This window comes from Candoia aspera, chromosome 2 (assembly GCF_035149785.1).
Source record: "Candoia aspera isolate rCanAsp1 chromosome 2, rCanAsp1.hap2, whole genome shotgun sequence".
Taxonomy (NCBI): domain Eukaryota; kingdom Metazoa; phylum Chordata; class Lepidosauria; order Squamata; family Boidae; genus Candoia; species Candoia aspera.
The window spans coordinates 208,451,186-208,462,507 of record NC_086154.1 but is presented as its reverse complement, the minus strand read 5'-3'; the positions used below and the strand labels follow the sequence as shown (position 1 = coordinate 208,462,507).

At 36.7% G+C, this 11,322-nt stretch overlaps 1 protein-coding gene across 1 annotated transcript in view; it reads left to right on the top strand.

Moving 5' to 3' along the window:
- ADAMTS19 (ADAM metallopeptidase with thrombospondin type 1 motif 19) overlaps positions 1–11,322 on the top strand; it is a 129,373-nt gene that overhangs the window by 50,034 nt on the left and 68,017 nt on the right. The window contains exon 7 of the mRNA XM_063295261.1: positions 4,399–4,442. Within this exon, the coding sequence (XP_063151331.1) occupies positions 4,399–4,442 (44 nt within the window). The remainder of the gene's footprint in view (positions 1–4,398; positions 4,443–11,322) is intronic.

The window sequence follows — 11,322 nt, the reverse complement described above, 5'->3', positions numbered from 1 at the left end:
GCAGTGCCTCTTTGAATCTGCCCATCTGGTCCAGTCATATAATCCTGGCAAGATGTTATCTGATGTATTCCTTATAATTGCATATTATGCATGGGTTGAAGGAAAAACTAATTGGTCTTCATTGTTCAAATGAAATCCCAAATTTTATCTGGATTCTACTTTAATTTAAGTATTCTAGCTATAAGCTATAAGTTGGTAAATCAGCAGAGGGATGTATATATTTGCAGTATTAAGGCATTGTTACTGTCATTGTAAAGGGCAGGTGTTCCATATACAATTGCTGCAGTTTTTATAATAGGCATTAAAATCATTATGCATATCTCATATTAATGCAGTCTTTGAAAGTGTTTCCAACACAATTAGTTAAAAAACATTAAAAAGAATCCAACTTGATCAATGAATTATTTCATTAGTCTAATTTGCAGTAAAGGGGAAGTCTGCAAACTTGGCTCTTGGTAACTCCATGAATATAAACTTGCAGTTGTCCTGGCAACAGCACAACAGGGGTTTGCTGTTGCTGCCTTCTGGGATATTTTTTGATTTTCTGATCTAGCCCAAACAGTTTTGAGGGAGATGCTGCTCCATAAGAAGTTTTGCTGCTTTGGTGAAGAATTTACCTATCAAGAACTATGAACTGTTTGATGTATGAAATGGGAGCTAAACAAAATCAGTGTTATTTTGATTTGATAATTATCCCCCAAATGTTGATGCTTTCCTACAAAAAAGTAGTAGTAATGGCACTAGTTTTGTTTGCATAGGGAAATGTCACTCATATGTGTGATGCCAAGATGATCATAAGTACAGTCTTAGTCATTGATAAATAATCTAGCTTTCTCTAGCTTTCATAGAGCTGAAGCTTTTACTAGTTAAACTTAACTGTGTGTAAGAGTTGAGTCTGACTCTGAGGCTGAGAAAGGGGAAACTGAAACCTATGCTAGGAAAAACGGGGAAACTGAAAGTCTACATGACTCAGCAGAGCAGGAAAGTCTTGAGCAGCCGATTGGGCAAAGTCAGGAGTCAAATTCAAAGCCGCCAATCAGCGCAAGAGAAAGGCAAGCTGAAAAGTGCACCAAGCAAAAGGAAGCCTGATTGGTTCTGCAGGAGAAATGGCACAAAGGGAACAGCTTAAAAAGGAGCCAGTGCAAAGACTGAATCGCTGGAGACAAATGTTCCATTGAGCTAACAACTTCTTCAGTGGAAGAGAAGCTGGAATTGTCCCTGGACCCTTGCCCTGTAGCTGTTATGGAATCAGAGCCTTTCCAGTCATCTGAGTCTTGCCTTGTCGTTCTGCCCATGCAGCCCAGCCAAGTCGAGCCCCGCCACTTTACCTTGAAGCCCAGTCGAGTCTTTCCTTGCTGCTTTGCCTCAAAGCCCAGTCAAGTCTTGCCTTGCTGCATTGCCTCAAACCCCATTCGAGTGTTGCCTTGCCACGTTGCCTCAAAGCCCAGTCGAATCTTGCCTTGTTGCGTCGCCTGGAAGCCCAGTCGAGTCTTGCATCACCATGAAGCCCAGTCAAGTCTTGCCTTGCCTCATTGCCATGAAGCCCAGTCGAGTCTTGCCTTGCCTCATCGCCACGAAGCCCAGTCGAGTCTTGCCTTGCCATCTGGCCATGAGTTCTGGATGAAGCTAGTCCTGTCACCTCACCACAGAATCCAGTCGAGCCTAGCCTTGTTACCTCGTTGCAATCCATAGCCAAGTTTTGCCTTACAGTCTTGCTGTGTCCTCCAGCCCAGGCTGGTTCAGTCGCCTTGCCACCAGTTCCTGCTGGATCCTGTCCTGTTTCTCTGCCACAGTCTTCAGTCAAGTCCTGCCTAGCCGCCTTGCCGCAAATTCCAGTCCAGTCCAGTCCAGCCGCATCTTTGTGGTCTCTAGCTAAACCTGGTTTTGCTATCTTGCCAAGCACTCTGCCATTGCCCAGTTGGGCTTGAATTGAACTGAATTATTAATAAAGGAGAGCTTCGTGTGGCGCAGAGTGGTAGGCAGCAGTATTGCAACCAAAACTCTCCCCACAATCCGAGTTTGATCCCAGCGAAAGCTGGATTCTCGGATAGCCAGCTCAGGTCAACCTAGCCTTCCATCCTTCTGAGGTCAGTAAAATGAGTACTCAGCTTGCTGGGGAAGGTGACGACTGGGGAAGGCAATGGCAAACCACCCCACTGTAGTCTGTCAAGAAAACATCGCAAAAACAGCATCCCTCCAAAGGGCCAGACATGACTCGGTGCTTGCACAGGGGACCTTTCACCTTTTACCATTAATTAAAGGACAATTGCTAATTGTACATAGTTGCTTGTAAGTAAAGAATTCCTTTTTACTTGCCTGGTCGTCTCATAGTCTAAACAGAACACTGTGTTTACATATGCAAGTTTCATCTTAAATCTTCAATAAAGAATTATATCTGACCTGATTTTAAGTTAGTAGGAATGTTTAAGACTAACAATAATTCAGATTAATTTAAAGGTATTACTTTATAATTTTTTTTATTTTCTTACATTATAAATTTAAGTTATTTAATGACTTGTAGCCTGCCCAGAGTCCTTGTTAATTGAAGCAGGCTATAAATGTAGCAAATACGTAAGTAAATAAATAAATGTTAATAAAATATTGTTACAATAATAGAATTTAACCTTAATAGCTAGCTGAGTTCAGTCCAATTGAAATTCATTGGAAGCTTTCTTTTGCAATTTTCTTATGCTGTATTTTCTCGTCATATGTATGCCCCCACTCCCTTTTTACATACCTGTTATGTATCTAACTGCCTTTTTATTTGTTTCTTTGAAGAGATTCACATAAATAAATAAATAATCGTAGGTTTTATCTTGAGGAGCTGAATATTCAAGTTTTGCATTGCCTCAAGGACCTCTTGTGCTGTATTTAATAGGTTTAAAGGTTTATGAACAAGGTATAATTTATGGAAAAGACGCAGTGCAGTTGCCCATTCTTGCCTGAAATACTTTTCTACCATTAGTTAAGCTTTAGAAATCTATCATAAATCTCTTAAAAGCTTTACTATATTCCTTCCTGAATAAAGGTCTATTAAATCTTTGGTAAGTTTGATAAATCACTTGGAAAAGATATAGGCTTCTCTGATAGTACAAAAGATCTGAACAATGCTGTATCAATGCTTCCAGATTTCATATATGAGATTATTCCAAATGTTACTTGTTTAATTTATACAGGAGAGTAGAATAAGGTCCAAGTAGAATTGAAATCTTTCTGGCCTTTTCTGCTGTTAGATTTTCACAGGGTCAGAAAGAACTGGCTCAGAAGTTTACAAATTTAAAACAATATATCCCATTTCAGAGCATCTCTTAGGAAGAATGGGATCTCAGCCTAAGGGTACTTCTACTATCCAATATTTTGAACAACTCTCATGCTGCCCATGAGTGTCAGCATGATGTACAGGATAATTCAGTAGTCCTTTCAGCTGGGCAATGATGGAGTGCAGGAACTGCAAGCAAGACATTGTCCTCCCTCTTTCCTCATTATTATCATGTTGTTCTGTTTTCACAATGAGGAAAAGCAAAAAATGAAGAGGGGTTCAACAGAGATTCAGAAGGAAATGGCAGCAACACATAGCAAAACTCAAATCAGTGCATCTCTGAGATGGAGAAAGTATTACATGAAGTTCTCAGTGAAGATTGAAGTTTTCCCAGAAAATTTTTATTGTAGTCTAAGATTAAGATTGGTAGACCTAAATGTATTGCTATTTCAAAATTCAAGAAAAGACTGTGCACTGAATTATTATTTTCTTTAATTACCAAAAATAAATAAATAACTTTTCTTAATATAAAAGAGAAATGCTTATATTTACATAGAGTATACACGTATGTATTGTAGGAGTTATCACTATTGGTGAAAATAATGTTATATAAATAACAGCAAAGTACTTACAATCCAAACTTCTATTAGCATTTTATAATGCTGTGGGCTTTATTGTATATTACGTTTAATTGTTAGAATTGTTGGAAATTTCTTGCATCTATATTTTTATTTGTAAGCTGCCTTGAATTTGATTTTGAATAACATATATATTGTTTATTCATCTAAATTAAATAATTACATTTGATACATTAAAAATAAACAACATGGCCAGTTCTATATTATAAAGTATATGGAATGAAGAATTTTGAAAGACAGTGAATTTCTGAAGATCAGAGAAAATAACAAATCTGACACCAAATATAATACAGTAGGTGGCAAATTGCTTTCTATGTAATAATCATAAATAAAAGTTTAGGTCATTTATTAATGTCATGATTTCCTTGAAGATGGTTTTTGCTTAAATAGATATTTGCCATTTTTAAAGACATTGAAATGTGCACAAATTAGTCAAACAATAATAAATGATCTGACAGAAAAAATTCTTAAGGGTTTATCTTTTTTTCATCCCAATTTTAGGAAGGATTTCTGTGTGCATAAAGATGAGCCTTGTGATACTGTGGGTAAGTGAAATGAAAAAAAAAACCTGTTCAAAACTTTCATTTTGAAGACTTGAACATATAGTGGTATAAAGAAATGGAGAATATTGGTTTGAATATTCGTGGTTTAATGACACGTTTAAAAACAAAAATTGCTTTAGTTCTTGTGTATTGAAAAAGATATATGAAATGTTTGACCCTCTAGCAGGGTAGTGGGTACTGGTCAGAAGTTTTCAAATCAGTGAAACTTAGATGTTTAGGTCTTTAGATGCAGTATGGTTTTTATTTTTGTATTTTGTACCTCATTGCAGTGTAAATGTTTTCTTAATTTAGTATCCAAGGAAAAAGGTAAATCTATTCAACTGTTTTAATGTAGAATTCAAAAATTAAAGGTTACTCTGTAAGATACTTGTTTTTCATTATTGTGTTTCAAAATTCATTTTCTTCTAGTTCTCTGTAATTATTGCTTAAGTTCCATATATGTAATATAAGATTGCAAATTTAGCAAGCACTGGATTTAACTATTAAAATAAGAAATTTCTTCTTATGGGAAACATCATTATAAAAAGCCTATCTTCTATGAATCTATGAGTCATTTTTAAAAGAAATGCTATGCATTCCATTAATATGCTCTTAAAATATTAATAATCACAGTGCGTATTATATTAATATTTATGACAGCTTTTTTCACTTGATGAATATGCATAATACAGTTGGTGTTCTACAGCAAGCATTTTAAAAAGAACATGGCAAAGTATGAATTTAACTTGATAAAGTTGTAATTAAATACATTGAAATAAACTTCTCCAAGTTATGTTAGAGTGCTTTCTTCCCATTATTGGGTACCTGCATGCTGCTGGTTACTGTAAGTCTAAGAATATGGTCAAAATTCTGATACGGTCTACATCAGAATTGTGATTTTCCATTTTAAGGGTATTTCTGATGAAAAATCTTAATGGAATGTTAAGTTGAATCTGATTTGGTTTAGCAAGGGTTAGAGAAACAGTTAAATATAAAGAAGATCAAACTAATGACAACAGGTACAGGAACTAGAACTGACAGTGAAATATTGAAATGGAGAGCTGGCATATAATTAGTTTAATTTTAGGGTAATCATTTATATTCTACTTTTCTATTTTAATATTATTTGTGGATTCATCTGTTATATTTTAATTTGCTTTAACAGTCTTTAATTTTTAACTGTAATGAGAATTTAGTTACTTTGACCATTTTGGGGAACATTTTTATGTCACAAGACTGCATGTAAGTACCTGTGTGGAGTTATATCTATCTCAATAATGAGGACCTAATTCTTGTGAATTATCTTAGGGACCCTTTATAGGGCCAAACAACATTGTACGTGTGGGTGTTTGTGTGTATCAAACAGTAAACAAAACCATAATGAGTTATAAATTAGAGCCATGGTTCCCAAACCGAGCACCATGGAGCTATAGGTCCCTGCAGCAAACTCACAGGTATGCCACAGGATATTTAAAATTTTTGAGGGAAATACAGCAACTCTCGACATCTGTTGGATACCAAATGAAGTAGGGCACCATGAAAAGATTACTGAGACATTAAGGACACAGTGAATCAAGAAAATTCAAGAACCTCTAAACTAGAGCATAACAAACAGAAACTGAAATATTTGTAACGTGTCCTCTGTAGATAAAAGGGACGGGTTAAACCGCTGAGCTGCTGAGCTTGCTGATCGGAAGGTCGGCGGTTCGAATCCGCGTGATGGGGTGAGCTCCCGTTGCCAGTCCCAGCTCCTGCCAACCTAGCAGTTCGAAAACATGCAAATGTGACTAGATTAATAGGTACCGCTTCGGCGGGCAGGTAACAGCGTTCCGTGTAGTCATGCCGGCCACATGACCACGGAAGTGTCTTCAGACAACGCCGGCTCTTGGGCTTTGAAACGGAGATGAGCACCGCCCCCTAGAGTCGGACACGACTGGACTTAATGTCAAGGGAAACCTTTACCTTTACCTACCTCTGTAGATACTGTTCATTTATTTAATTCCACACTTCTATTTCAATTCTTAGTATTATTTCCATTTAAGGTTCAAATCATGTAAGCATTTATGTAAGAATAAACTTCATTACACAGTGAGACTTCTGTGTATAAATATACAGGAGTGTTCTAAGAGGCAAATGAAACACTGGAATTTTTTAAGGCAACCCCATAGCATACAAACGTTCAGTATAATATATAGTATTTATACTTTTTAAGCAACAGATATGTAAAAAGCTTTTATCCATCCTTCCTTCTTTTGCTAATGGAAAACATTTGGTATTAGGAAAGAAAATAAATATTAGTTTTTTTCAGAAAGAGAACAGCAAGTCAGACTTAATTTCCCCCAAGTCATGCTCTGAAGTATTTGTATCTGAGAAACACTTGTGTTTATTGAAAACAGAAAAAAAATAACTCAGAAACATGAATATAATGTGTATCATATTTGCTATTTCAAATATGGCTTACTTATTTCAAATGCATTGGGTGAAAATTATGAAAGTTAAAGCCTTATAACCATTCCATTCAGATATGTTACTGTTTACTAGTGCTGTTTATCAGTTTGATGTAAGAACTCACAATCCTAAGGAGTGGTTTTTTTGTGTCTTAAATATGGTAGATATTTATCATTTAAACTGATTAATAAAAACATATGTTCAGATTTTACAAAATTCTGAATTCTGTATGAATTATTTCCAGTCCCTCTTCTTTTTTCTTTTTCCTCTGATATCTTGAGCTCAATTCCCCAAAGTCAAAGCCAGCATAGTCAACAGTCATGGATTATGAGAATCATAGACCAAAACTGTGGAGTCCTTGATGTTCTCTGAGCTTGGTTGTTTTCCTGCAGACATTCATTATGACCAAGCTCAGAAAACACCAAGGACTCCACAGTTCAGCCCTGATCTACATATATTCTGGAGAGTATCAAGTTGTTTAATAACTTTGTCTTCTAGTGCTCTTCTTTACCAAGTATCAGTTTCTTTTCATCAGAGTGCCCTGACCAGAAATTTTCATGACCAGTAAATATCAGGTTTTTTTTCTTTATTCCTTTTACCTATAGTTGTCTATCTCTTATTGTCCATTAATTTTTATTTCTTTTTTCTTAATTGGTCCATAGTATTGTATTTCACTTATACTTCTGGCTCTTTTATTTATTATTTATTTATTATTCAAATTTCTATTACCGCCCATCTCCCCCCAAAGAGGGGGACTCTTCATTTCTTCTTAAGATGTCCTAACAGTCAGAAATCACGCTGAGACGAGGAGTAGGTCTCTAGTGCTTATTACTGCTACATTAAACAGAATCCTAACAAACTGAAGAAGCATGGGAAAAACCCAGACAGATAAACCCCGAAAGTTAAGGCAGGTCTGATCTGTGTCTCTTTGAATGGCTGCTTAATTCCTCAGTACTACGCATGCGTTTTCCCCCCTGGATAGAGGCCCCCTCCTGCTCGCCATCAGTATTCATGACATCAGGCCAGTTCCTCTGATTTATTCAAAGGATCTTGTTTTTTTACAACTGACTTCTTAAAAATGGCTTTTTAAAAAAAAAAATGAGTCCAGTTGATATCCTCACGTCTATTGGTGAGGATTTGTGCCCCAGTGAACATCGTTTTCCCAGGACTGTCTGTCAGTAACTGCATCTTTGAATTCTTATAAGCTCATGTTTGTGCTCATCAGTGATAGTATTTAGTCAACTTGTCATCAGGGTCTTCTCCATTGATTTTTGCCTTAGCATTAGTAAGGTAAAGGTAAAGGTTTCCCTTGACGTTCAGTCCAGTCGTGTCCGACTCTAGGGGGCGGTGCTCATCTCTGTTTCAAAGCCGAAGAGCTGGCGTTTGTCCGTAGACCCTTCCGTGGTCATGTGGCCAGCATGACTAAACGGAACGCCATTACCTGCCCGCCAAAGCGGTACCTATTAATCTAGTCACATTTGCATGTTTTCAAACTGCTAGGTTGGCAGGAGCTGGGACTAGCAACAGAAGCTCACCCCGTCACGCGGATTCGAACCGCCGACCTTCCGATCGGCAAGCTCAGCAGCTCAGCAGTTTAACCCACAGCGCCACCACGTCACCTTAACATTACATGTCCAAAATATTTAAGCTTTAGCTTCATTATTAGAGATAAGCCTGATTGTACTTTTCAAGGGCTATCTGCAATTTGTTGTGATGGAAAACAGTCAAAAGCTTTAAGATAACCAATAAAGCAAACATAAACATATTTTGGAAACTCACCTTTTCTATTACCTTTTAGTTGTTAGCAGTGTGATCTCAGGTATCTGTGTATTTTTTGAATCTAGCTTGTACATTTGGCAGTTTTCATTCCATGTATTGTTGAACTCTCAAAATTGCAAAATTCTGACTGTTATCTTAATAGTATGTGAGATAAGCGCAATTAATTGTTGGGTATTTCCCTTGATTACAAGAAGCAACTGCGTCATTAAACAACAATTTGGGGATATCTCTGTAGAAAATGTTTCTTCTTTCTTGGGATCTTGCCACTGAAGCTGTCAGTTCTTTCTACTATAATTTATATAAGATTTACAAAAGCCCTTTGCATAAATCAGTCATGAAGAATCCCCATTTCAACTGCAGTAGAGTTAGTATATCTGGATTGCAAAAATCTGGACAACTACTTTGCTGCCATCTTGTGGTTGTCTGGAACTTTGCAATCAAGATATGGCAGCCATTGACAATAGGAAGTAGGTACAAAATTTCCTATATTAGAATTTTCTTTCCTCTCTCTCCATCCATAGACTTTTTTCAAGTATTTTATATTTCTGTCTCCCTTGCCTGTTCTCGTCTTTACTGTTATTTCTTTGCTTTATGCCTTGCACATAAAGACAGTGTATTTCAGGAATATATTCCAAATAATTTAGATGACTAAACTTTATAGAATAGTTCTTAACTTTGGTTTCTTCTGCTCTGAAGTATTGGTTGCCATTGGTTGTTCAAAAATGTAACTGTTTAAAACTGTTTAAAATCAATAGACACATAGAGATAAGCCATATTTACACACCATTCAAAAGAGAGAATAAAAAAGCTAAGAACGAAACAAAAAGACCAGAACACATCCTGTCCAGCAGCCAATACCCAAATAAGCAGGGATTAACACCAGACAAACAATCAAGCAGAAAACAATACCCTAGTCAAGGAACTACCACACCCCCACCAAAACTGGCAGGGCAAGCTACTACATATAAACAAGGAGCAAACTCCACCCTTACTTGGCACTGATGTTACCTAATTGGGTAACGAAACATCTGCAAGCAAACAACCAAGCTCAGAGAGCACCAAGTAGTCCACTGCTTAAAATACTTACCAGTTTTCAAATTACTTGAAAAGGATGTTTCTAATGCTTTTGAATTCAAGGAACAGAGAACCCATCAAATTATAAATTTGTCCTCCTTTTCCCATCTGCTCCAGTGAACCTGACTATCAGGAATAACAGGAATTATAACTGAACTATATCTGGAAGGCTATATATATTCCACCTTGATAATGTTTTAATAATTATCTATTTTATCTATACCTCAGCTTATGTCTATTTGTTCAGCGACCATTCAAAGTTACTCCCCTGGCTCACGCGTGGCTTATGTGTGGCCTGTGCCAGGCCTTCCCCAGCCTCTTCCACCCGTCCATGGTACCCAGCTTAACCTCTGCGCTCATTACCTGGGATTCCCGCCTTTGCCTGCTTAACAACCCATCTGTCTTGGGGTTGCGTCAACAACTGGGACTGCCGGGATAGGCATTGCTAGGCAATACAGTCACGTGATGTGCTATATGACCACATCACTTAGTGATGGCAATCCCAGTCCCAATTGCCATCGTAACCCTTGGACTACCTGAGTGCAATAGTTTTGTTGCCAAATCAGTAAATATTAAGAGCAAAGTCTGTCCTAGATCAGACCAACATAAAGCTGCTGAAATACTGCTTCCTTTACAATTGGGAGAAATTGACTTGTAAAGCAGACAAGGAATAGTAGTTCTTGGAGACCTTGACTCCTCTGCTTTTGTGTACTCAAGAATTATTAAATGACATATGTGCTATATTGATCATATGAAAAAGGATACATAAAAGGAAAAACAGATACGAGTAGATAAACTTTCTCTTTTATTGCTGTGTGTTTCTGTCTTTTTAAAAGTTTATTTGGGTACAACTATCGACTGTACTTATGTTTGAAAATGTAATCTGATATTGAATCAGCAATTTAGGTATACTTACCTTGATTCAGTTTTGGCTGAACTTATTGGAATTTACTTTTGTATAAACTTGTATAGGATCTGATTTATCTCTTTTGTATGTTTCCATGTCCTGGCATGTAGAAACCATAGGTTCTTTTAACTTCTGTTTCCACCAATATTTTTATAAAAATAGAATGCTCCCTTTGATTTCAAGCAGAGATGTTTCAAAAGCAAAATGTGTCAATTTGCAGTTTTTAGGCAAGTTTTTAAGCAATCCCTAGGATTGACTGGTAAAGGCTTAACTATTACAGAAGATCAATTGTTCACCCTCTCCCTTTGTGGATTTTACCTTGGAACCATTCCAGCTGTGTTAATAAGAAGCCACAGGAAAAAGGAAAGAACGAACATACACACACACACGCACACATATATACATAACATATATAAAAGAAAATCTTTCTCTTACCTAATGCTGTGAAGACTAAACAGGAGCAGCTGTTCATCTGAATCTAGTTTCTGTTTCTTAACACGTGGGATTAATAGCAAAAGACAAGACTTGAAACTAGCTTGCAAAAAATAGTTGACTGATTTAGATTCAGTAGCTAATGTTTTATATGACTTTCAAGCTCAGCTTCAACAATTTTTAGTAAGGAAATCAGTAAGATGCACTGATTTCATTGCATCTAGATTCTAAAATGGTAAATTC